The 26,873-nt window shown below is 43.9% G+C and overlaps 1 protein-coding gene and 1 long non-coding RNA gene across 4 annotated transcripts; one reads left to right on the top strand and one right to left on the bottom strand.

The window, feature by feature from the left end:
- Positions 1-48: 48 nt before the first annotated feature.
- LOC130573007 (uncharacterized) lies at positions 49-17,687 on the bottom strand. 3 transcript variants are annotated; one of them, XR_008965287.1, is made up of 5 exons: positions 17,540-17,686; positions 16,976-17,143; positions 5,955-5,999; positions 4,739-4,919; positions 50-3,921 (listed from the first exon to the last, which is right to left on the bottom strand). It is a non-coding gene; the product is annotated as an uncharacterized LOC130573007 (long non-coding RNA). The 3 variants fall into 3 exon arrangements; XR_008965286.1 differs by having other exon boundaries at positions 49-4,919; positions 16,976-17,139; positions 17,540-17,687; XR_008965285.1 differs by having other exon boundaries at positions 50-4,919.
- A 326-nt stretch (positions 17,688-18,013) lies between these two features.
- Positions 18,014-26,574, top strand: SLC30A1 (solute carrier family 30 member 1). The gene is made up of 2 exons (XM_057365092.1): positions 18,014-18,786; positions 22,200-26,574. Exons 1-2 carry the CDS (start codon positions 18,153-18,155, stop codon positions 23,108-23,110), a joined length of 1,545 nt encoding a protein of 514 aa, XP_057221075.1. The 5' UTR covers positions 18,014-18,152; the 3' UTR covers positions 23,111-26,574.
- Positions 26,575-26,873: the final 299 nt, after the last annotated feature.

The raw sequence follows: 26,873 nt of genomic DNA, 5'->3' as shown, positions 1-26,873 counted from the left end.
CCTATTTACCATTTACTTTTCTGAAAATATAAAGAATGAATATATATAAATGATTTGTTTTAGGATCTGATGTGAAAAACATTTCAGGTAAAAAATGTACAGAGATTCACAGTCTGTAGGTTTAAATGATGYTGTATGTAATGCACATTTGTTGATAAAGAAAGTACTGATATTCTGTATATGTGGGAAAACAGTGGCTTCTTTTCTGCACTTGTAAATATTTTTTATCAAGAGTGCTAMAATTTTATGCTGTCTCTTCCTACTAAGCAAGTGACCTATCAAAACAGGCTACTTTTAATGTAATGTTTTAGCTAATGAGTGGGGTGGGTCAGAATAACATGATTTATGAGTTTATATTTCTTTCTGCCTGAATGCCTTGTCCATCAGCTGCTGCAAGGCCTGTATCAGGGCATGGCATTTGAAATAACACCTTTGCTTTGCCTTGAATCTGTGTTATAAACTGGTCCCCTGAGACTGCTGTCCAGAATGGGACACCATCCAGAGTATTAGCATCTGTGTTTTGGGGCGGGGCAGTTGTCCTTTAAATAGTAAATCCTTATTTTCTTGAAGCTTATGAGATATCTCCTTCTTACCCTTAGCAATTCTCTGCTGGAGCAGGAGTTGTTCATTTAAGGTGGTGTAAGTTTCATGCACTCAGACTCATGAATTGAAAAATCTCCTTTGAAACTGTAATGTCTGGCATATGTTTTATATAAAGATTTTTTTTTCTCTCTGGATTGAAATGCTATAAAACATCCATTCTTAGAAAACAGCTTGTTTTCAAAACATTTGTTTCCTTATTGGGTTATGAATGTTGTCTGAGGAGATATTCTAGATGGTTTTTACTTCATAAGAGAGAATCTTGTTTGAAACATCAATTTAATTTGATATTGTAGATGATCTTAAGGGTCCTTTCCAACCCAAACCATTCCATGATTTGCTGATAGACAAATAGTTATGTAASCAAAGAATTCTGCTCTAGCAGACTCTTAACCACCCAACAGAACTTAACATTTGATTGTATAGTGGTTACTGTTTTCACCACAGCCTTTGCTTAAAAGAATGAGACAKGACTATTTTTGTTTGCTAATCTAAAACTACCAACATTCTGGTGGTCGTTCCCCAGCACTAGGTGTGGTGGAAATGCCTGGCAGGTATATACACACAGCCAGAGTAGCTGTGCCAAGTGGATCAGTGCAGCCTTCCTCGGCATTCTTTTGTAGTTCTGAAGCTTCTCACACAGTATGTGGAATTCCTGCTTTGTCACTGCGCTTGCACATTCAGATTTTTCTGGTTTGTGCCTCACCCGAATGCAGTTTCATTGGCCTTCATGTGGATCTTTATGGTTTAGAATATGCAGTGGTGTTAGTACAATCTGAAGAAATATGCAGGATGAAGAACGTTTTGTCATCTGTAAAATACAGGTATCAGCGAAMGGAGGAAACCAAGCAGCCAAGAAAATAAATTAGTAACGATTAATGAAAGACCATATTCATGGAATCACAGAATGGTTTGGGTTGGAGGYGACATTACAGATCATCTGGTTTCAACCTCACTGTCATGGGCAGGGACACTTTTCACTAGACCTGGTTGCTCAAAGCTCTGTCCAGCCTGGCCTTGAACACTGCCAGGGGCCATCCAGGAAACATTCACATCCCCTCTGGGCAACCTGTTCCTGTGCCTCRCCACCCTCACAGCAAAGAATTTTTTCCTAGAAACTTATCTAACCCTACTCTCAGTAAAAACCATTGCCCCTTGTCACTACATGCTCTTGTAAACAGACTGGCATCTTTCTTGTAGGCTCCCTTCAGGGAGGGAAGGCCACTATTAAATCACCCCAAGGCCTTMTCTTTTAGTGAACAATCCCAGCTCTCTTAACCTTTCCTCATAGAAGAGGTGCTCCATACCTCTAATCATCTTGTGAAAGGGTGTTTACAAATGCTTTGCTTTTAACAAGACCAAGGGAAGAAAATGGCTTGAGAGGTTGTTTTCCCCTTGGAGCACTCATTTCTCCCTTTAAAAGTAAAATGCCTTGAGAGCACTGTCTGTGGCTTTCCTCTTTAATTCTCTAGTAGCCTCAAGATGGCACTATTGTCTTGTCATTTCTGAGAATTTCCTCTATTACATTCATCCAAAATCTAATCTCTTATTTACATTTATTTTTACCTGTTTTGTTCTAAGCACGTTGCTGCAAGATGCTGACTTTCTTCGGCTACGGATGCTGAGTACTTGCTGGTGCAATTAATTATAATTATCTCTGATTTGCCATTTTGCATCTTTTACGTGTGCATTATAAAAATAGTTGAATCAAAGTCCTAGTTAACAATTACACTGTTGTGAATCCGAAATGCTACAGAGAGTGCAAACTGTATCACTCACAATGGCAGTAATAAATGAGAACAGCTTGGGTTACAACTGTAGCATTAAGCCACTTAACTGCCTTACTTAAAATGTCTTCTTGAAGTATTCTCTAATGTCGTAAACGAAGTATTTCTTGAGGTTTTTGAAATAAGAACTTCCTATCAGTTCGTGTCAAACATAGCGAAAGGCATCCTGGAGATGGTCTTTCTTCTGTCTCAGGATTTTTGCTTTGGAATCCTGAAATTCACATTTTTCAACAAGGGTGTAATTGTTTTTCCAATAGAACGTGTGTAGCATTGGAATCACATTCAGGATGCAATTTTCAAACACATTCAGGAAATAGAACATTCATTAATACAACATTTATGGGAATGGTGACTGCTTATGGAGTGCTTGCAAAACGTTGCCATTATGCTGATGTATAAATTCATGTCTTAAAATGGAAGGTAAGTGTGTACATATGCATATGGTACAGCCTAAGCCTTACAGGATGATAATAATGGTGTACACTGTGGAATGCTGTGAGATAAATTAATTAATGTTTAATACAGATGTCGGGAATGTTAATAATATAATTAGTTGTAAGCACTTCTGAAATTACAGAAGTTTTATATGCACAAGAATATCAAAGATAGCCTAGAGGGGAAGTTGTGTCGTATCTGAAAAATACAGACCACTTTCCTGATTTTTAGCAATCATGCCTTGTCCCCTCTGCAGCCAGCAGAACAGACATTTCATGTGACTACAGCACTTAAACAGTGTGAAAGGGCTGGACTGCTGGGCAGATATAATGYTTAATAAAAATCAGACATAAATATAGATGACCATCAAACTTCTTCCTAAAAGTGGGAGATGCCACCTCTGAGTTTCCATCTCTTTGGGTCCCTGTGGCAAGTGTGGMCCCTGCACCCCAGGTGGGTTTTCTCCACTGTGGTAATCTGCATATCTCCTCTGCTGTGCCGGAGGTCCAGTACCCCCAGCATGGGGTGTTGACAGAGTCTAGGTGTAATAGTATAGAAAACTTCTCAGGAATACTATCTTGCAGCCAGAACCCACTATTTTCTGTTGTGTTCTTTATTGCCCCAAAAAAATAGTAAAACCCCAGTAGCGGCATTTCTAGGTTTTCACCCAGCTTGAGTGGTTATTGCTTAGGGTTGATAGTTTAGCCTTTAGTGTTTGCCATGGATTGCCAGGAGTTTGTGACTTACAGGGTATCCTGTGGTCAAGGGCCTATGGTTTACTTGATCCATGTGCTCTCAGGCCTCCTGCTTTTTTGTTTAAGATTCACAGCCTATGTTTAGTGTTCTGTTGTTTGCTAGAGTAAAAAATAAATTCCTGAAAGACACAACTCTCAAATTCTACCCCTGAAGTAAGATTTGTAACCTTCTTCCCTCACTATGCAGGGTTCATCTCCCTGTGGTCTGTGTTGACTGATCCTGGGATTCCTCCTGGTTCAGTTAATGAAGTCCACAGAATGGGTCAAGCTGRGGTGAGTGAAGGGCTGAGTGGGGAGGTGTCAGGAGTAAACCCAGTGTAGACATTTCTCTTTATGAGGAGCTCCTGGAGACAGAAAGGAGAGGCAAGAGAAGACTTCTTCATCTTCCAAGATCCCCTCTTCCTTCAGTATCCATTTTCCAATCAACAGAATTTATTTGATCACTTTTTATGTCCAGGGGCACAAAGCACTCCAAACTGAACCTTGCTAGAGTCCAGCTCTGCCTGGCTATTTTGCAGAGGCCTACAGGTGGAAGATGAGGAATTTGGGCAGGGGTTGAGCTGAAATGGCATTTTGCCTCTTCTGATTTCCTCACAGCTTTCACAGGGGGCAAGATCTCTCTCCCTACAACCCACTTGCTTTTCACATTCACACATGCCACTGGAGTGGCTGCTGCAGTTTGAAACAGGGGCTGTTGTTTCATTCTTTGGGYTGCCTAAGCCCACCCTATGCAATAAAGCTGGTGAGTAAGGACACAAAAAGATTACTTTGGAGGAAGGGGACCRAAACCACTAAGTTTGTTTTTGACAGTGAATAAAGTGTTTCTTCCTTTATAAAAAGTTTCCTCTTCCCTTCCTTCAAACTCATAGGCTGAGTGATGATGTTGTGGTTTGATGAGGTGCTGGCACTCCTGGGAGAAGGAGAGAAACCAGAAACTGCTGGTCAGAGGGAGAAACCTCCTGTTTCCCYCTCTCCCAGTGTCCCCAGGGCTCAGACCACGCTGGGGCTGCTCAGAGCTGCACCAAAGTAAATTTTCCATTTTGGAGAAGATCAGGATGAAGGGATATGTGCCACCTGCCCCATAGCTGCAAGAGCGGGATGCCTGTGTGCCACCTGCACTCTCCCAACACTTTATTTGCTTCATGCCATGAAACCACATACCCATGCTGAGACACCCGCRGTGGGAAGAACAGCCAGCCCTGGATGATGTCCTCATCATTGTCGACAGGAACGTTCCCACAGACCATGGAATCGAGCAGGATGTCCAGGGATCAAATTGTCACTGAATGGCTTCGGTAGCAGTGAAAGCAGATCCATTCTAGTGGGCTGTACTCCAGCATTCCTGCAGGACACAAGTAGAACTCATCAGGGAGGTGCTGCTTCCTCTCAGATCCTTATTCATTCGGGATCTGAGAGCTGCACCAGTGGCACAGGGTGTGACCCACTGCCTTCTCACCMGCACCTGACTCTTGTTTACAAACTGTGGGTTGTGAAACAAAGCCTCTGGTGCTGGGAGAGGACAGCTGAGTAGGGAAAACCCTGCCTTTATCCCCTTCCCCCCACGCCTGCATCGGCCAAGAAAAATATAGATTAAAGCCGAAAAAGGGAGTAGAGCAGCCCAAATCCTTCTGCACCTGCAAACAAAATCGGAATCCCTGCTCCCTAGGACATCCCTGAGGTCCTGAGAGCGCTCTGGACGCTCCATCGCAAGCACAAAGCTATCGGGGAGCTCGAACCAGTCCAGGAGCCGGACGATGGCCGCAGAAGCCACGAGCGGACACCCTGAGGAGCAGCACCAGCGGAGGTGGGGACCGCGGTGCCGCCAGGGGGGCTGATGCTGCCCCGGGGGTCCGGTACCCCCCGCCCAGGGGATGCCCCGGTGTTCCCCTGCTCGGCCCCGCCAATGCTCGGCATTCCCCGGGCCCGGCTGCTCCACGGCCCCCGCTGCCCCCGYGCCCGCTCTCCGCAGCGTCCCGGGAAGAGCCCGGCGGAGCCGAGACCACGGCGGGAGTCCAGGGCAGGGAGGGCATGGGAGGGATGAGCGGGATAACGACAGGGAGAGGAGGCAGAAAACCCCTCAGGAGAGTCACTGCTCCTGCTGCTGATGCTGCAGATGCTCTATTGGTCACTGGCATTTTAACTTTTTTATTTTTTATTTTTTTTTCCAGTTTATATTCTACCTTCAAAGCCACTTTCCTGGAAGTGAAGCAGCACTTGATGCCGAGGTAAGTTCTAAGCTCAGCATTATTGCAGAGATTTGAAGCGTTTGCACGGGCCGTGCCATATTTGCATTGCCTCACTTGCATGCAAGACTCGCTGTCACAAATGAAAATTGATTCTAAAGGCTTGCTGCTGGTCCTACCCCTGCATCCCTTACCGAGCTGTTTCTCCGCATCTTCAGCTTGGGAAAACCGACACCTTTCTAAAAAAACAAACACAAAACAAACAAAAAATTAAACCCGAAACAAAAATCCCCGAACAAACAAACAAACAAAAAAGAACCACACAACACCCCCACCAAACCCCTCACCTTTAGAAAATGTGATTGAAGAAATTACTCTGCTATAGTGAAGGATTTTGAGATCTGTACATACTGAATAATGCTATAACTTTCTTAACTCTGGAGTTATTAGTGGGCAAGAAACACTGTCTGTAAACAACTGGTATAAAGTTGGAGAAAAACTGTGCACGTTTTACATGGATTAATTACTGTTGTTATTTTACAAACATGTACTACTGAATGTGCTGCCAACTTCAGTCTAATCCAGTATCCCACAATATTAGGCTGTGAATGAGTATTTTTTAGTGATCTTACAGTAGACTCACCAATTGTTCTCTTACAGAAAATCAGAAGCATCAGCAAGGAAAGCACTGAATAAAATCGAGTCTTAGCAGTGGTGAAGACAGCTTTCAGTATATGCAAACACAGAATTGTCTTAGCAGTGGTGAAGACAGCTTTCAGTATATGCAAACACAGAATTGTCTTCTACTCTCCTTGATAGTAACCAAACACAGAACAATGATCGTCTTGCCCCATTTACAGGCTCATTCTCCCTGCTGACTCAGCCCGGAAGAATAGGAGCTGCTCACTTCTTTAATGCCAAGAGGACTCCTTACCATGCTGGAAATCCTGTGCCAGCCTCAGAAGTGCTCCCCAGCCATGTGCAACACATTTAAAACCCACAATTACCAGTGAGGTCCCTTCCTGTCCTTGTCAAGTGAAAAGTAATAATAAATTAATTTAAAAAACATTAATATACTATATATATTTATATATAAAATATATCATATATACATATATAATATAATGTGTAATAGATAACTACATACAATGTAAATCTATAGTATAATAATGCATGTACTAGACATTTCTGAGCCTGGGACTTACTCTAAGTAAACTCCTGTTTAGTACTTGCATTACCTGGCAGTGCAGTTTTTGGTCTGTTTTCTAACATGCAGCCAGTAGAAACAAACCCATGCTGATATGTTGTTTTTGCACAGCTATTGGGTCCCTCACAATACACCAGTGCAGGCCATAAGGTAAACTGGAAATGCCTCTGTGGCAATATCTGGCCTTCTAATTTTATTACTTAAATTAAGCCAAATAATGGATGAGAGGAAGTCCACTCTGACTTAACAGGGTGAGTGTGTCTGTAACATGCACTCAGTGCTCTGCTTCCTCATGTGGGTTGCTCAGAGTAGTGTCACTCCTGCTTATGTTTTAGACAGTGGTTACCTTTTCAAGAAAGAGGAATGATAATTTTAGGTTACTTTACGATGAGGTATCAAAGGACAATATTTGACATACTTTCCTTTTTTAAAATTTTGTCTAAGCTAATTGTCCTTTGGTATGGGAGGGAGAGTGATTGTWAAAACAACAGTAGTTTATTTACAGGTACTTGGGGTTTCACTGTAATTTTCCTGGGATAGTAGAAACATTAACCCTAATTCAGCAYAAAGAGAAGCAAAGGATTYCCATGAAATTGCCTTTGCAAGGCATTAGTGAGAATTCTAATTTAGTACTGATTTCACAGTTAMCTCTTCCTCTGTGAGTTATGGAGAAACTCTTCATCAAAATTTGGGCTTAACATCATCATAAAAAGTCCACTGACCCCTTCAGATGTTTATTAGGGTCATGTCTTCGCAGTGTATTACTTCTGGATTTTCTCTTATATTGATCCTCATTAATGTTTTATTTATCTACTTCTGAGACATTTCCAGTGCGTGGACCTGAGTGATTTGGGCTGCTCCTGCCAGGAGACACCGGCAGCCAGGGGATAGCCTGACTGCAGGGCTGAGATACTGAAGAATGAGATGGCTTCCCCACAACCTGAAATCTTGCCATCACTGCTGGATAGGTTTCAAGAAGACAGCACACAATTTAGGCAGGAGTCTCTGATGTGAGAATCTGAGTCAGGGTTTAAAGTTATAGCAAAGCCACAGCTCCTAATGGTCAACCCTTAAGCAATAATTTCAGAACCCACCCTCAAGATTTTCTGTAAATTTTCTTTCCTTTCCTTTAGAGCATCTGTGAAGGATGAGGAACTCCCAAAGGAAACGATGAGGAACTCCCAAGGAAACCTGTCCTTTTCCACAAAATATATGTCCTACTAAGAACTGTTGTAGTAAAAGCTGTTGACAAAGGCATTTCCCCCGCTCCCCTGCTGGTAAGTTCTTTACGTTTGAGGCATGAGTGACATCAGAAGAATGACAGCATGGAGGCTCCTCAGCTCTGGGAGACATCTGCCATGCGTCAGGCACTGATGAACTGAGGTTTGCAAACCACCAAGGAAAGTTGCCGCAGCAGGCAAAGTGAGGGCAAGATTATTAGGTTTTGTCCTTGGATGGAAAACACAGGAGGAGTTCTGGCCCTGTGGGATCCATTGATTCTGTTGTGGCCTGGGTTGTGTACAAAGTCCTGTCGTTTTGATTTAGAGCATTTATTTGTTTCCAAATCTCTTTCCCCACCATCCCTTGTTTCTACTCTCTCTGGGGATGATTCAGTGAAATAAAGCCACATGAGCCTAACACCCATCCAGTAAAAACACTTGAGGACACACTTTAAACCGARCAAGTGTTTTATTACTTCCTGAAGAAGAATGTTTTTATGAAGTGATACCCTTATGTTTATTACAAATACTATGTCTTGTAAACAAATAATTTTAACTAAAAGGAAACCTGTAGAAATTGCCCTTGTTGCCCAGCAATCAAATGAGGCTAGCAGAAGGAAGCAAGAACTTTAGAACAAATAGAAATAACTAATTCTATTACTGTCAGTTACTTGCTTTTGATTTTCTTTTCCCTCTTGATGTCTTTGTTCCTTCTTGACTGTCTGCTCCATTTCCTTTGTATTTTTCAGTCACATTGTTTTGTTTGGTTGTTTTTTAYTGGAACAAGTAAAACCCAGAAAATTACATTGTTTGTTTGACCACTGTGCTGACAACTCTTTAGAGGGCTGAGGAACTCAGTTCACTGAAGCCATCAGGGTAAATAGATAGTAGCACAGAAATCAGTGTGCTCCATGTGGGCCAGTATTTACCTTGGGTATCTCCATATTCTTTTGATGTGAAAGGAGTATTGTACTCTCCTCAGTGCTTTGCCACAGAAGCATTTCTCCAGCAGTAAAACTGAGAAAGCAGGTTTAATTATTAACTGCTTTGCACCTCAGTGGCTTCAACAGGCCTTGTGGAGATCTTGCAGATCATGGCACTCGGGCACACCCAAAGGCTGTGCAGACAGTCTTGAAAGRAACAGCTGGAGGTGACCATTCCCCTTTAAAGCCTCCAGCCCTCCCAGATAAACACCTGTAGAAGTGAGAAAGAGGAGCTGATGGCAGTGCAGCAGGCGGGAGGCTCCCGAAGCAYATGTGCTATCCTGCTGGCCCAGAGGATGCCCTTGCTGGGTGAAGGAGATAAGACAGAGACATGAAAGTGAGCTGGCTCCGGGTTTGGGGTTACACTGGAGCACAGTCCCAGGGTATAGCACTGGGCTTCTGTCAATGATTGCTACCTGCCATGATTGGCCAAGCACTGGGATTTGCCTGCCAGAGATCCACATCCATATGTTGGGATCTGTGTCACCATCCCAACCAGCATAAGCAGGCAGTGTGACACAGTTCCAGCAGGTCAGAGAGAGACTAAGGAGGCCAGGAGGACTAAGGAGGTCAGGAGGAGGCTCTGGTATGTGGGGCTARGATGAATCACCTCAACAGAGGGAAGGCTCATTCATGCTACACGCCCTGGTAGGAAGTGCAGGGCTCTTGCTGCCCGACTGCTGGATCAGGCAGAGCACACGCCAGGAATCCATCACTGATGACTACAGCAAATTATAATGACAGAGAGCAAGCAGCTCCTCCTCTCCTTCCTGGAACACTCCCCAGCCTCCACAATGCCTGTATGTTGCCATACAGAAGATTCCAGGAGGGGCCACACGTGTACACCCAAATCCTCGTTCACCCACGCAGTGTCCTAGAGGGCAATCCACTGGGATGGTTGTCTCCCATGGAGGACTGTGTCAGCCCAGCCTCTTACAACTCCTTGGGAAAATGTGAACAAACGCTATTGGCTGAGTTTCTGCTTCCAGGTTGTAACTGAGTCTCCATGAATCACTCTCCATGAAACATTTTTCCTGCTTAGGGTTAGACACGAAGGTGTTGGATACAATTATCAACAACACAGAAGCTTTGAACCAGTTAGAAGAAGGTCTCCTAATTCATTGATTTTTTTAACAGCTAGAGTTTATAAGTGTTTTGATAGTGCCTAGGGTAAATTTATATCACTACAGTGCTGCATGTACCGGAGCTTTAACAACACTGGTGCGCTGTGATGCTGCTCCTCAAATAAACACGTAATTTGCTTATTAATATATTACCCTTTTTACAAGGGGAATATCTTTCTGTAARGAAATTTTCAAGAAAGAGATAGGCTCTGGTTTATCTAATTGGCAAAGGCACAAAGTTTGTCTATTTTATGTGGCTAATAAAAAACTGAATAAGCATATTCCTAGAACTTCAGCTGGCACAGTTCAGGATCCTAAGGTTATACACAGTTTAACTGCAGCTTTTTGCACAAGAGCTTGACAAATGACAGGAAAAAAAGACCTTTATCCCCACAGTTAACTAAACAGATAATATACATTGTTAGTCAATAAGGGAGACGGAACACGTGTTTCACAAAGAGATTACTTGGAAACTTGACTGACAAGTCCTTCCTGGGACAGCCACAGTAACTGCTCTATTTAATAATTGCTTTGTCATCTTAGCAGTGATAGAAATGGGTTCCCTCCACTGGCTCTGCAGTTTCTGTAGAACATCATTTAATCCACCCCTGCTGATGTGAACTCATTTCCCCAGACATTAAGGCAGAAATATCTGGCTAGATATAAGGCAGGTTAACACAAATAAAGCTTGCAAGAAGCAATGTTCACATTCATTTTGCTATGCATATAKTTCATTGAAAATGAACTATATAGAATCAGCTTGTAAGATTTGGATGAAGGYGTTTTGAAAACTCATGCCCCAAGTCAGGCTCCTCCATGCTTAATCACCTACATAAATGACCTGCTTTCCAAAAGCAGCCACCTCTTATGTTTGCTTCAGAGGGAACTGTCAGCTGCCCAGGACTGATTAAATCAAAACACCTCCACTATGCCTGTGAATTTTAGTTTGGAGACACCACCTTGAACATCACATTTCAAGTCTATTGGTATAARCACTGGTATTGGCAGGACATGCTACTGGACTCTACCTTTACTTCTGGTATTAYTGAGTTTGTGACATTGAAGAACACACTCAGCTCATGCTCTTTAACATAAGAATAAGGAAAATCCTTGTCTCACAGTGGGCAAAACTAATGGTGGGGGCAGGAGTCACTTCATTAACCACTGACCTAATCTCCAAGCAATTCACACCAGACTTCCTTTACAATCCAGGACAGAAACATGCACTCTAAGGATGGAATTCATCTAATCAAGTACATAGCATTGTAGGAGGAGATAAACAACATTGCAGACTCCACTGACAAAGCTGATTAGATCTCTGCTGACTTTAAAGGGAGACTGGTGATCACAAGATGTTTGTGTATCAGCTACCAATTCCCAAACATGAATCCCTACCTTATTGTCCAGTCGAGGCTGTGGTTTCATGACCAGCATGAGTTGTTGCCAGTATATGGTCACACACATTTCCCTGCCCCAATCAAATGGTCCTGGGTGTCAGCTCTAGCAATCCYGCAGCTCTAGGTAAATAGGATTAGCTTGCTGAACTGGCTAAAAAGCAATGAAGATGAAAAAGAATTTGGTTTTTGGTTGCACTGGCAGACAAGCTTGATGCCCCACATGGCATCACATGCCCTAATTGCCAGAACTGAGGTCTGGTTGGGAGCAGAAATGTAATTTCTGAAAGGGACTTGTGGTGGCCCTTTTTGGCAACAGTTTTTAGTTAAACCAGCTTAATCTGAGAACAAAATGGCCTCTGTGGAAGGCAGTTCTGAAAATTAATAGATGCAGTTACAGAACATAAACTTAACATGTCTATGCGTACTGCCTTAAGATATGATTTGACAAACATCAAATATAATTGATCCTTAAAAAGAGGCCTTCATGTCTCCATCCTTATTTGAAGACCACATTTGGTGTCTGGGAACAGAAGCGATGTCCAGCAGGTCTCAGAGTYGGGATTGCAGCACATTCCAAATCAAAGCATCAGTATTTATTGTGTAATAAAGGGAAATGCATCTATCTCAAGCTGATACAGTAAATACCTAATACATAAATGGTAAAATGAGTATGCTATTGCTCAGCCACTTGAATTACTTCACACAGAAAAGACTTTGTGTCAGGACAGAGGGCTGCAGCTCTTGCCTGGTGTGTGTTGTGGCAGGAGCAGCAGCATGTGGGTAGGTGAGCTGGCTGGAAACACCAGGAATACCTGGGCTGCCGTGGAGGGGGAGCCTGAGGTTGCCCTCGAGATCAGAGCAGGAGCCTGTCCAGGTGTGCTGCACAGGGCTGAGCATGCCCTGCACATGCTGTGCCACCAGGCTCTGTGCCATGCTGCAGCCAGGCCTGTCTCACACAGCAATGATGGGATGTGCYGTATCCTGCACGCATGGCTGCTCCAGGCACCACCTGTAAACTCTGCATAGACACAGCCAGGGCGATGCCTTCCATTCCAATCTGCCTGAGGACCTTCCTCTTCTGAGACAACACTGCTCTCATATCATGTTCTTACATTGCCCAGCTCAGTCCCTGAGCTCTTTGCAATGTGCCCTTGATGTCACCGAGCTCCCAGGAGACACGGAGACAAAACAGCACAGCTCTGTTCCTTAGGGCAAAATGTGCCACTAAAGGGTATTGCTTCTYTGCAGCATTACACGGAGGTGCTCTGCAGCCTCCCACAACTCAAAGAACTGCACTTGCTGAACTAGTTTTGAAATTACTTTTCCAATGCCAGTACATGCACATTTATGATTKCCTACAGTATTAACTGTTCCTGTAGGGACTTAACCTCAAAGGACCTGAGTGACCTTCCAACAAGAGACCTTGAGAGATCCTACACCAATGAAACTCAGCATCCTACAGTGACAGAGGAAATCCCTGCCCCCAATTAACCAACTCAGGCACCAGAAAGTACTGTGAGTTCTCTGACAGGGCCTGATACTGTAAGTAGGTGTAGCAGGCACCACCTGATTAGCACATATCTCTCTCAGTGTCTGTCCTCAGCAATTACCCATTGACTGGTTGATACTCATTATCATGGCTCCAAGAGAATTAGCTTCTTCTCATATTCTTTCTAAAGATAATAAAAGACAGACCTWAACAGTATGGTTTATTAAAAATGCCACACAAGAGATAATAATTTATTTTGGTAATAATTAAAAATGTTATGAACCAATCAGCTGCAAAGGTATTTTTTTCATTCCAGAATTACACATTTACAGAATTTTCCCATCCCTGTTGAATCATTGTTACTCTTTCCATCAGAGAGCCACACTCTGTGCAAAAGTGAGTAACACCACGAATTTTCCAGACCTTTTTCATTTAATGATTAATATGGTGGTGATTTTTCTAGTAGGATCCACTCAAAYGTTGTCTGAATAAGGCATTAGCTCAAGAACTTATTAATATTAACTTCACAGCTGATTAGAGCAACTAATTTTCCTGCCTACTTGAGGATTTTAAGAAAATACTATTTGTATCATAAGCAGACGAATTGGTAATCAAAGCAGCCAGGAGATGCTCTTTAGTCCACCAAAAAGGGCATGCCTGTTCATTAGGAACAATTACAGGCTGGTCATACAGTTAATTGTGCCCAGAGTTCTGGAGCAGTTTCAGGGCGATGAATGCCATTGGATCAAGTGAACAGCTTGAAAGTAAGAAAACAAARCAARTAACCTAGAAAGGAAAGATCAAAASTGGACATAAGAAAGGCATATTTTAAAAAGCAGCAGTTTCTTTATTAGGGAGAAAATGTTTTGGAAGGCAAAAAAGTGGATTTTTTTAATCTGCTTTGCAAGGTACAGAARTATAGCAGATGATATACTGATCCTATCAAGGTGCCTGGAATTCTGCCACCGACTTCCAAAGAGCCCAGATTCCACAGACACAGTAACCAGGTAGAAGAAGAAATCTCTTTACAGAGCAAGGTGTCCTTCATTTCCTATCGCAGTGCCAATTACTGCTATGGTCTTTCTTCACTGGTCGCAAACAAAAGCATGTAAGCACATGCTTAACTTGCCTCTGTTCAAAGAAGCCTTTTAATTAACTGCAAACACATGTCTAAGTCCTTTCCTGGATAAAGCTGCTTTCCTGAATCAGTATATAACAGTGAATCCAACACAGAGCTACCTGAGCAATAACACTCACTTTTCATTTGTGTTGTGTTTCATTACAAGGAACAACCCTGTTTATGCAGGCAACTGGACAGGGAGTGCTTCTGCTGGCTTTGGTGCTSCTGACTGCATCTAATTTGAAGAAACCTTGTAAGGACAGTTACCAGAGAGACTGCCCGCAAGAAACGCAGCCTAAAATGAACACTGACAGCCTTGAAGTGGAACAGACAGAGAGAGTCATGTTTGCCACAGTCCCACAAGCCTTCATTAAAAGCCGACAGGTCTGATGACTGCACAGAAAGGGAAAGAGTTAGGTGTTAAAAGGAGGCAGCGTGCTCTGTAMCTGTGACTGCACTGGAGGATTATAGGAGGGGTTTCACCTTTCCCAAGTAGAGTGATGAAGAGTCCTCMGTGGTGGAGATCTCTCCACTTGAAACCCTGCACAGAAATTCAAAGGGAAACAGCAGTGACTTTATTTACTCAGCAAACATGCTGAGTAATAGCAAAACTCCCAACCAAAGTCCTGCTCTTCACACAGTGCTCTGCTGGCTCAAAGGAGCCCAGTAGGACTCAGTACAAAACGTTTCACCACAGGACAGGTGACAAGCAGCAGCTCTCTGTTCAGACTTGTCACCTGGCTCTGGGGGGGATGAAGCTGTGTGCYAGACATTCAGAGTAATTTATCCCCTTGGAACACAGAGCATTTAGGGTAAGTAAACAGATTTTAGATGGGTCCTTCCACATGTGTGGACCGGAAGCTGAGCTGAGAAAGAATTCTTTGAGTCATGAACAATGCCTGGAAGCCTAAAAAAAAAMMAACCAACAAAAACCCCGGAGTTCTCCCTACTCTGAAGACCAAGTATTCTCCTTAAAAGCATGAGCAACACTGTGTCTCCCRTAAAACACCATTTATGGTTTCATTAGTTACCTTGATCAGTCACTTTCCCATTAATCTTAAAATSGATGATGTTGCCAGATGGGCAGCCCTGAGTTAAGGAACTGTCCCTGTTCCTCTTGGCTGCTAGTGTATGGCAACACAATAGAAAAGCCTGGAAACAGCAGCATGCAGCCCACTGGTTTACGAAAAAGAGCGTGGAGAAGAGGTAGCAGTGTRAGCTCCTGTGTGGTCCAGCTGCTGKCCTGTGCCTGGCATGTCCAGAAGCGGGACCGGGCTTCCACAGGGATCATTCATCAAAGTCCCTGTGTTCGATGACCATGGAAACAACGGTGGCTGGGTCAAAACTATACTCCCAGCCCTATTCATCAGGGAGCAGTGGAAGGCCTGAAGAACCATTTTTCTTCCCTGCCTGGGGAGAAACCACACCCTCCCATTCTCCTGGGGTATATGGTCCATGTCTTGTGGCTTTTGGCCCCAAGAGGAATTCAGCATTTGGCCTGGTATAGTAGGAAAAGAAAGCTGTCCCTGGATGTGGCTGAACATACCATCCTGTAAGGGGAAGGCCGTAGCACACTGACCAGGAGYGTGGGTGTCCTTGAGAAGATCAGGGGGTCCCACACTGAAGAGATGTTAAAAGGATCACAGATTGGTCTGGACATCATTTACACACTGAGAAAGAAGCCAAAAAAGCCCTAACTTCCCTCCTTAAATCAAGCACAGCTCTTGACACAGTTTATAATGAAGTTGTATTAATCAGTGTTGTACTGATATTGACATCCCGTTTACTTGCCTCAGGAGGGGACTGAGTACTTTTAATCAAGAAAACTATGATAACACCACAGGTACAGCCAACTAAGACTCAGCTTGACTAATTCCTGAAGCTCAGCCAACRAGAGACACCAAATTTGTTGTCCTCCTTTCCTTTCCTAGCTAAATTCCATTGGATTAGTAGCGATCCCTGTAAAATGATAAGTCACCTMACTTGCAGAAATTAAAAGAGGTTTGAACTGTACCAGTTTCTTTGACCTAWATATCCTAAATTTGGGCATTTCTTCCTTGTTAACTAATGCCCTGGGTAGGAGTGAGGAAGACACACCATGGGCATGTTCCGTTTCCAAGTAATTGCTGGTCAGCTTCCTGGTTATTTACTTCTCAGTAAGTGACGTTAGGGCATACGGGAAGCTAGGCAGGTGAGGACAATGTTACAGCAATCTAATTGCTGTCTCTCTTTACAATGGTGGTTAAAGAATTTCGTGTGGGCTCCTACCTAGATTTTGACAYGAAGATAATCTCACAGAAAGCAGGGTTCAGGGTCACAGGTCAGCACAGCAGGGCCTGCACTGCCTAARCCACCTCTGCCATGCGAGGAAGGTTAAGCAAAGGTGAGGGGATGGGGGGATGGCACACACGGATAACAATGTGGTATCCCGGTGGGGGCTCATGGGGATGCTGCTGAGCACAGGGGAAGCCCGTCCTGAATGACTGCTCCTAGTCACGCTTGTTGATAAGGCTTTCCTTGTGGAAATGTGAGCACCTTCTGCCATTTAACGACTGAAATGAAGTCAGSAACCTTTGCATGGACCCTGAAACACAATCCCTTTGAAATATCCAAGTATAACAACAACTTTTTGCATTCTTGCTAGATCTTTTTTCTCAGAGCACTAGTTTTCTTACCGCTTTTGTGGACCCACACACAGCTACACCTCTCCAGCTGCAAAGAGCTAGGCCTGCTTGTTTTCTCTCCATGCTCTGCTCAAGGRATATTCTTTGACACTCCCTCTCTTGCTGCCATGTTTGTAGATTCTCTGGAACACACTCGGCAAAGTAAGAAGCCAGCTCTGCCTTTTTATAATTTTGGAGATATGAAAAAAAAATTGTGATTACATTTCTGCAGTTTTTCTGAATGTCTCAAAACACTTGCTTTCCCCTTCCTTACTACAAGCACAATAAACCCAACTGGGTCCAGGAACTGACCTTATCGTATTTACACATTTTTTGCAATATTATTATAATATTTAATAATTATTGTTTAATGCTATAACAATGATTATATAATTATTTTATTGAAATGATACGATATATGATATTGCCTTTCAAAACTTCAAGCAAAACTTCTCCTTTTCCAATTTTTTTTTGGCTACTCAGCAGTTATTATTGATCGCGTCCGCACTTATCTTACTGTCCTCATTGGCATGAACAGGAGAGCAAATAAATAGAAACGCCCCTGCAGAAACTCACAAAAAAGGCGCAAATCCTATCCCGAACCCCAGCTCAGGACGCGTGACGTCACAGCGCCCCTCAGGCMGGGCCGGGCCCCGCCCCCGCGGCCCGCAGGGGAGCCCCGCCCCCGGCGCGCGCCGGGCCGGGGCCGTGTGAAGCGCACCTTTTGCACGAGTCCCGCTCGCCGCGGGCGGGGCCTGCGGGGGCGGGGCGGGAGGGCAAAGCCGGCGGGACGGGCCAATGGCGACCGTCGTTCGCCGGCGCGTCACGCGCGGCCCGCCCACTCTCCGTTTCGGGCACGGGCGGCTCGATGGGCGTTACTGGGCAGGGGCGGGGCCTCGCTGTCGCGAGGGCGCGCGGGCCAATGGCGAGTGGCACCGGGCGCGGGGGCGGGAGGGCACGGCCGGGCGGGCGGGGCGCGCCGGCCAATGGGGCACGGGCGGGGGCGTGTCCGAGGCGGCGCTCGGGTTCCGTGTGAAAAGAGTGAGGGGGCTCGGGTGCAAAGTTTGCTCGCCCGGCGCCTGCGGAGGGAGCGGCGGCGGCGCGGGGGGAGCGGAGCGCAGCGGAGCGGCCGAGCGTTCGGGGCTCCGACCGCCCGCCGCGCTCCTCGCGCCCCCGCCGGGCAGCCGAGATGTGCGGGGGGATGGCGGCGCCGGGTCCGGGCGGGCCGCGGTGCTGGCAGAACCGGCGGGTGCGGCTGTTGTGCATGCTGGCGCTCACCTTCCTGTTCTTCGTGGTGGAGGTGGCGGTGAGCCGCGTCACGTCGTCGCTGGCCATGCTCTCCGACTCCTTCCACATGCTCTCCGACGTGATGGCCCTGGTCGTGGCGCTGGTGGCCGTGCGCTTCGCCCAGCGCACCCGCGCCACCAAGAAGAACACGTTCGGATGGGTGCGGGCCGAGGTGATGGGCGCCCTCGTCAACGCCGTGTTCCTCACCGCCCTCTGCTTCACCATCCTGCTGGAGGCCATCGAGCGCTTCACGGAGCCCCACGAGATCCAGCAGCCTCTGGTGGTCATCTCCGTGGGGGTGGCGGGGCTCATCATCAACCTGCTGGGGCTCTGCCTGTTCAACCACCACGGCGTCGGGGGCCACGGGCACGCCCACGGCCACGGGCACTCGCACGGCGGCCGGCAGCAGCATCCCCGCGGCGGCTCCAAGTCCGAGCAGCCGCCCGGGGACGGGGAGGCTGCGCTGCACCGCGAGGAGACCAGCACCTTGGTGGAGAAGTGCAGCAGCTCCAACGGAGTCAACCAGGAGAAGCTGGGTAAGCCCCGCGGTGTAAGCGCTGCCTTATCCAAGCGTAGGAAAGCGGGTGGGGTCCTTTCCCTGAGTAAGGCGGTGGCCGTCCTGGTCCCACCTGGTGCCAGCTGTGTGAGGACCATCTGTCCCCAGTTCTGGGAAAGAGGCGAGAAACTTTCTTAGCAGCTCTTGGGGCACATGGCTGTCGCGTCTCCTCCTCACGCCTTCCTTCGGATGCCCTAAGCTGCGTGTTAGTCTTGCACAGGTCAGAGTGTAAAAGGGTCTTAGGATAAAGCAGTTTGCCYTGGGAAAAGTTGGTTCTCCAAGGGAAGGCACATGACAAGCGTTTCTTGCCTAGCGACACGAGCTGTCACAAGACGCTGCCCTAATGCCATCCGACCTGGCGGCACATCAAATGGAGTACGGCTCAGCGCCTCGGTCCCGGCAGCTGGATCGCTCCTTTGGTCAGTTGTCAGCTACCTGGGAAGCTACTCTCCATCTAACCCAAATATACTGAACTCTATTCCGCTGCAGTAGCATTGTGCTTCTTCATGGCATCGGTATTAATAGGAAGAAGTCTTGGAAACTGCCAGTCAGAACTGTGGAAGTCGGAATGTGGATCTTGCTGGTGTCAGGGCACATATGTGGTGTCTTGGAATAAGTTTTCTTTGGCTTTCTAAAGCAGGAGCCTTCCCACTCACCTGCACACAGACATAAATTTAAAATCTTCCCTTCCCAGTTGTGGTCAAACTTCCATAGGTAAAAATTTGTCAGGTTAGTTTTTAATGGATCCAGAAGCCTGGATAGTTCATTTTGAACCTGCTTGGTCGACGCCAAGTACTGCATGCCAGCAGAGAGAAAGGTGTGTGATCGGCACTTCTCTGTTCCTAGGGCATCCTTGTCACCAGGAGGAATGGACTTCAGGCTTTGGAACCAATTTCTCTCCTTCAGTTATTGGGTGACATCAGCAGGCCATTGTTTCAGCTTAAAGGGAGCTTTAATTGATCAGAGTGAACTTTGCTACCGTTTCAGGTTTTATAGGTCAGAGGTTCCAATTCACATTTGAGAAACTTAGTCTCTGTTTCGCCAACTCCAAGTTCGCTTTGGAAAGACGTTTTTCAAGAGGATAGGAAAGTTCCTCTGAATACACTCCACCATTTTCTTGACCACATAATAAGCTCTTAATGTTGGTTTAGTTCCAAYAAAGGTATCCTAATGATTAGTTTCAAACAATGTAAAATTCCCTTAACTCTTGGTGTCAYAGATATCTTGGCTTGGGAATTATTCTTGCCTGGTGAACACTTGTGCTTTTAGCCAAGTTTTGGACTAGTTAGACCAAAAGGTTACCTTACAGCATGGTTTAAAATGCATATTGTTGTAAGCTAACTTGTCTGGAATGTCTCATGGATGTGCTTCTGGCAGTAACAAATAATTTGTTGTGGGTATTTAGGTGGTAGTAGGGCATAATTTTGGTCACAGTGAAACTTTGAAATAAGTTTGTATTTCCTTCTGTGCCCTGTCATGATTATGTAATGGATGGAGCTATTCATAGTTAAAAGTTACAGGYAAAGGTGACTGGAGATTTGGGAGAAGATGTAAGATGTATAGATGAAAACTAGGGTGGTCCTGCGTCTTCACTGGAAATTGCAAAGAGGGGTTGTCCTTGATTCCTAAGGTGGCAGTGGAAAGCTAGGGATAGCCTTAGGGGYTAGTCCTGCCTAGGCATTGCTGTGCATGCACTTTATGTAAAATAATCAGTTTATTGTTAGGTTTCTATGACTGTATTTCAAATGGACATGTTTTAACCATTTACCATTAAAAAAAAAAAGGAGCTTTCTGGAACTTTGTTTCCTGTCACCCACTCTTACAGATAGCTGTACTGACTCTTCAGATCTCCATTATTCCAAGTACTTGGTTCAGAGCAGAGCATTCTTCTTTCCTTGCTCTCCTCATGGACCTTGAGGTCTGAACTCTGTAACCTAATATATTTCCCTCTAATTTATTTACTTCTCTGGAAAGTTACAGGTCCCTTGTTCCATAACTCCTAGAGGTAGTGTGGAAAATGTAGCTGGAGCTTCAGGGCAGAAGCGTACTGGGTGAGGTAATGAGCTAGAGCTTGGAACTCAGCCTTGGTAGGAACCCAMTCCTTCTTCAGAGAGGAGAGGACTTGTGCACACTCTGTGATTGCAGAATTGCAGCCATAAGAGCAGAACAGCAGAAGTTGCACATCTTATTAATGTGTTAATATTTACAAAGCTCTGAACTCAATAACCTCAAAAACAGTAAGAGCTCCTTATTTCAATTTGTTGGGCCAGGGGCCAGTGCCTGTTGCATTTCTTTAGTGCTGGAAGTATCCAAAGAAGAACTTCAGAAGAAAAGCAGAAGGTTAATCATGTACAAGTCTCTCGAATTTGAACATTGGAAGATGATACTCTTTCAGAGAACATTCTTCTTTTTAATGATGTGTGTATTTATTCCCATGTAATTGGTTAGTTTTGTTGGAGTGGTAAATATTGCAGACAGTTTTGACAAAGGAGGGGACCAAAACRTTCATTTACACTTTGCACAGTCTCTGATATATGGCTTTGGACATCAGAAGCTGTAAGTCACTCAACACCTATGTGTCACTTGCATAAACAATGTAATTTTATTATTTATTTATTCTGAAATATGAATAACGGTAGTTCATAGCCTCTGAGAGCTATGMTAAGTGATAACTTGCACTTCCCTTTGGTCAAGTCTGCTGATAAATTCTGTGTCTTAGACCCAAACTTACAGCTGATTGTATCTTAAGGTCCTGCTGACTCCATGCACCATCTTGAAAAAACTTCCTTTTCTTTGAATTCAGAAGCCTCTTGAAAATGCACTGGTGAACCTGAAAAGAAGCTACTACGCAGCTRTATTCTCAAAAGCTACTATACAGCTTTTGAGCTTCTGGCTTCAAATTTTAATATGAAATAGCAATGCAGTCCTGTGGTTAAAGAGAGATTTTWGCAATGTGATCAGTCTACTGGTGTTTCAAAAGAAGGAACAACTAAGAAGTAACTAACTAAGCTGCTTAAACCAGCTTTTTTCTATATGCGTTGTAGTTCTGCTTTTTGTGTAAGAAACAGTGAGTAGGCAAATGGTTAAACAACTAGAAAAGGTGGAAGTAGTTTTTCAGTAGAATTAGTTAAAATGTGGTCATCTTCATTCTTTGCCACTCTGCATCTTTAAGCTGCATGTAGAAACAGTTGCTTTCTAGACTATTTAGATCACTTATTGGGACAACTGAATTTTTCTCAGCTAGAGAAGATGTTGCTAAGTGTGTGGGTTGAGTTGCTTTTCAGTTTCATACTCACTGTGGCTTGCTTACTGTTGGATATTATTTTATAAGGAATTACAGTAATGTGCCATATTATAGCTCATGCCTAATTGTTTTGTTGTTTTTTTTGTCAGGTGATATGAAAGATGACATAAATGACCTTCAAGTGAATGGGAATGCTGGCCATTATTCTCTGGATGAAGAGGAGGTTGAAGAAGACTCTAGTGCACAACTTAACATGCGTGGAGTTTTTCTGCATGTTTTTGGAGATGCCTTAGGTTCAGTAATTGTGGTAGTGAATGCCTTGCTCTTTTATGGGTTGTGGAATCCATGCCCCGAAGATAGGCCTTGCTTTAATCCATGTGTCAATGATCATTGCATGGAAAATGCTACTTTATCCCAAGCATTTGGCAGAGTTAACACAACCGTGCCAGAGGGCATTATGGTGGCTGGTCCTTGCTGGTTGCTATATTTAGATCCTGTCCTTTGCTTGATTATGGTCTGTATACTCCTTTACACAACTTACCCATTACTTAGGGAGTCAGCCCTTATCCTTCTACAGACTGTTCCCAAACAAATAGATGTTCATTCTTTGAACTCTAAGTTACGTACCCTCGAAGGAGTTGAAGCAATCCATGAATTACACATTTGGCAGCTAGCAGGCAGTAGGATCATTGGCACTGCTCACATCAAGTGTCCTGACCCTTCCACATACATGATGGTGGCGAAGCGCATCAAAGAGATCTTTCACGACGAAGGGATTCATGCAACTACTATTCAGCCTGAGTTTGCCAGCGTTGGCTCCGAGTCAGGGAGAGTGAGATGCGAGTTGCCTTGCAGGACTCAGTGTGCTTTGAAGCAGTGTTGCGGAGCAGGAGAAGATAGTACTGCAAAGAAGACAGAAAAATCCTCGTCAGTTAGTATTACTTGTTCAGAAGTTGTAATTGATTTTCCGAAGACAAGGAGGACTAAGTCGGAGAGCATCCCTTCAGTGAAGCTGGAGGCGAACATCGATCAAAATGAGCAGTTTGAGTCATCTTTGTAACTCCCTGAAGGGTGCTACACCTGAGTTGTGACTTTGTCAACAGCTGTGTTTGCAAGAGGAAGAGACAGATGTTTGAGATGCAATTTTGCCAAGTAGTGTAATTGCTGAAGTCGTTGTTCTTGTCATATTGCTAAATATAGAATGCTTCTTTTAAAGAATATAATGTCACTGTCATGATACAATGTGTTTGTGTTGACTTTGTTTGACTGAGACAGACAGAAAGTGCACCGATGCTGTAACACTCAGAAAACTAGTTGCAACATTTCAGCAGAGACACTTTTTGCTGTGCTTCAAATTAAGATACTATTTTCCAGTGAAAAGGTATTTGAGGGATAAGCATGTAGGAACTCAATTTGTGTTACAGATTTCTTGGACCTACTTTTTCCTTTAATATTTGATTTGTAGATACTTTAATATATTGTTTATTTAGAAGCCCTAAGAAAACCAAAGTTCATAGAACATTTTTAAAGATATAACTTCTAAAAACTGGAAACCACTTTGCTGTTTCACATATTTTTCTTAAAGCTATGTAATGTGAAGGCTTTTCTAGTGAATTTATCGCACAGCATATTTTAAAGAGAACATCATGTAATTGTCAGAAATTGTCCCCTCTTCTTCTGGTAAGGTAGTGAGGTAATTGAAAACAACAGATGTGGAAGGGGTTTTTTTCAGTATGGCAGTTTTGAATGGCAGTTCAAGTGTGATCAAGACATGAGACGGGTGGATAAAGTAGTGCAGACTTTGACATTTTACAGATTTTCTGCTGTTTTCCCTTACTTCCAAGTTGTGTCTGGTCATGAAAGTCTTTGAGGTTTAAAGAATCCTCGACTCAACAGTGCTATGAATAAAGAGCTGRAGCTTTATATTTAGCTGATGCTGAGTTTACTAAGATAAAATAATTAGTCATGCCAATAAGTGCTCTGTCGGGGAAGGTCTGCCGAGTAGCGACAGTATAACTCATGCTTTCAAGCACAGACAGCAGCTCCCCAACAACTAATGTAATGGTGCATTTTGCTTCTAGCTGAGTGTGTGTGTAAACACTTGCAGTGGCTGCAGTCCTGGTCCCTGCTGTGTCCTCAGAAGCCCTCCACTGACTTTTGAGGAAGTTGGGCAGGGAGTAAGCTTTCATTCACTGTATTTCACACTTTGAGATGTTTATGTATCACATAATTTCACTTATTCAGTGGTCAAATCTATGGTTAAAATCTTGACTCAGTTAATTGACAACTGGCTCTAAAAAAGTTGTTGCAGTATGCTGCCAACTTGCACCTTTAGGACAGGAGAAATTGCTCTGTGGACTCTGAATTTGGCAGAGACTAGATGAGAGTTGAAAGATAAAACATACAGTAAATCTAGTGTAAAACCCTGACCCTTTTGATCCACTCTCATGTTATGTATGGGAACTAATGTCTTGTGATTAATGGATGGCTACTATGTGCAAAACTGGAAAACAACTCAGATCTTCCATTGTTTGCTCTATGACTCTGGACATGATAAACACTTTGCCTCAGTTTCCCTGTCTTCAAATAGGGATAATACCTACCTCACAGGGGTGTTGTGAGGCTTAACTCTTGTGTGAAGAGCTCTGAGATCTGTTACTGGAAGGCACTAGAAAGAGTATAATATCTGGCATTTGCTACTTCTGCAAATGTATTGCAATACCTAGGCACAACCAGAGGGAATTGAGGATAGTTTTGGCCTTATGAAATTCTTTGATGCTGTGGTTTTCAGGTTTTTACCAGTATTTAAATGTAGATTTTTTAAAAAAGAATGTTTTGTTAGTGAAGGGAATGTAGCTTTGCCTCCAGATACAGAACACCTCCCTAGTTTGCATTTCTAATTTGTGTCTTGCATCATAATTGCTCCTAAATAGTACAAAATAGTCCCGCTGCTCATCGGACCTGGATTGGCCCAAGTCATGTCAGTGGTCTTAGCCAAGCTCTCAGCAGCACGTTGCAGTCAACTCTCGATTATCCATGGGTGGATTCCCAGTGTCGTGCATTAGCCGTGTGGTCTGCGGAGCCAAGACCAGCCCCATGTCTCACACCGTGCTCTGGCCAAAGGCTGTGTGCCAAAGCACGGGCAAGGAGGTGCTGGCTCTGCTTCCAGGGAGCCCCATCGCAGGGTGCCTTGCCTGGCTGYAGCACAGCACTGCCCGGGGGTTTTGCCTCTGGGCTGCTTGGATGCATCCACAGGAAGCTGAGGGGCATGGATGGGTCAGCGTGGCTTTGTGCTGGCTTGGGGATGTTGGTGCTTCGCAGCTACCAGCATTACTCACCTTATTCTGTCTTTATGCTTGTTGTATAGTCTCATAAACTAACTTAAATGTATTAATATAGTATTTATATATGTTTTTGTTCCATCTGAGTTACCTTAACTCTTTTTCTGTTACCTGTATATGATCTAGAGTTGACTGTTAAATGAGATCTTGTATGAGACTATGTTTGCAGAGTATGCTACCACTGCTACTATACTACAGAGTATTAACCAAGTAAATTTTGAAATTAACAAAATACTATTTTTTTAAAAATGTGTATCTTTGCTTTCTGTGGTGAACTTTCACTAATTAGTKTCATCACTAGTTTAAGATTGGTTGCAATCATTAGTATGAATATATTGCTGTATATCACTAACGCACCATAGAACTACTACTCTTTAGTTTATTTAACAAAATACCAACAAATCAAACCGTGGTAGCACTCAGAAGCCTGATTGACTTCTCTCCTGTTGCTCTTATAAAAAGAGGGCAGCTATTTAATCATAACAATTACCATCAGTGGTTAATAGTCTCAGTAAATGCATCTGAATAGATGGAGYTGTAGTCACTAATCCAGTTTTAAACTATTTAATCTTTTTTTGTGTGTGTCAGAAGTAATATTTTTCTATTTCTGTGTCCATTGCAGGCAATGACTATCTAAAAAGACAAAAAGCTCTCCTGTTCATTATTTTAAATATTAGGATAGGATGTAGAGGTGATGATGATGGGGGCAGAAGGGGGAGTTSTGTGGCCTCTCTGTCATGTGCCCTKTTGCACATGCAGTGCCAGCTGATGTTACCAGAGCCTTTTWGTCTCCTTAGCCCTCGATGCTAAACTCCCTGAAAGCACAGAGTGAGGACAAGGTGGTGGCTGTGCAGCAGGAGGAATGCAATTTCTCTGTCCTGGCTGTAGGAGACCTGACTGTAGCCCGCTAGCTTTTGAAATAGCTTGATTTTTTTTTTTTTTTCACTGAAATGTCTGGGGTTATACAGACTTAATTTGTTCTGAAGATTGCAGTTTAATAATAAGAGCATTCAAAAACACTGCACAGTCTTTCTCTTTTTTTTTTTTTTCCCACAAAGCATGAAACTAGTGAATCTCATGTAAGTGAACACTGCAGTGGTGGGGAGCTAATTGTATTGTGTATCACATTCCTGAATTTTTAAAATAAAAACAATTACAGAACACTGGTTTAAAGGAAAAATAAGTTTGTGCTTCAGTGTCTAGATATTGTTTAGGCTTCTTATTAAATGTGTCAGAGATGTACCAGACATCACTGGATGAAATATTTTACTCTTCATGTCTCATCCAGGAACATGCTATTTTAGAATCACTTCCTACATTATGTCTGCACCTAAGGTGCAGTGCAGCACTAATTCAGACACWCAGTGGGCTAGCCACAGTACCATCAGGCTTTCTTTTTAACATAGTAAATTGTTTCTGTGGAACTCCTAATAATTGTAGCTTGATTGCTTTCAACACCCAGTGTGGGCTTTTGGTAATATC

Source organism: Malurus melanocephalus, unplaced genomic scaffold (assembly GCF_030028575.1).
Source record: "Malurus melanocephalus ecotype Western Australia unplaced genomic scaffold, MMel_1.1 scaffold_48, whole genome shotgun sequence".
Lineage (NCBI taxonomy): Eukaryota > Metazoa > Chordata > Aves > Passeriformes > Maluridae > Malurus > Malurus melanocephalus.
Note: the sequence above shows the minus strand (reverse complement) of the source record. Positions and strands in the feature narration are given on the sequence as shown.

Bases quoted from the DNA above. Each gene is read 5' to 3' on its own strand.
- SLC30A1 (XM_057365092.1), top strand. From the start codon at position 18,153: ATGTGCGGGGGGATGGCGGCGCCGGGTCCGGGCGGGCCGCGGTGCTGG. The intron at 18,787-22,199 runs GTAAGCCCCGCG...TTTTTTTGTCAG, and splicing joins AGTCAACCAGGAGAAGCTGG to GTGATATGAAAGATGACATA.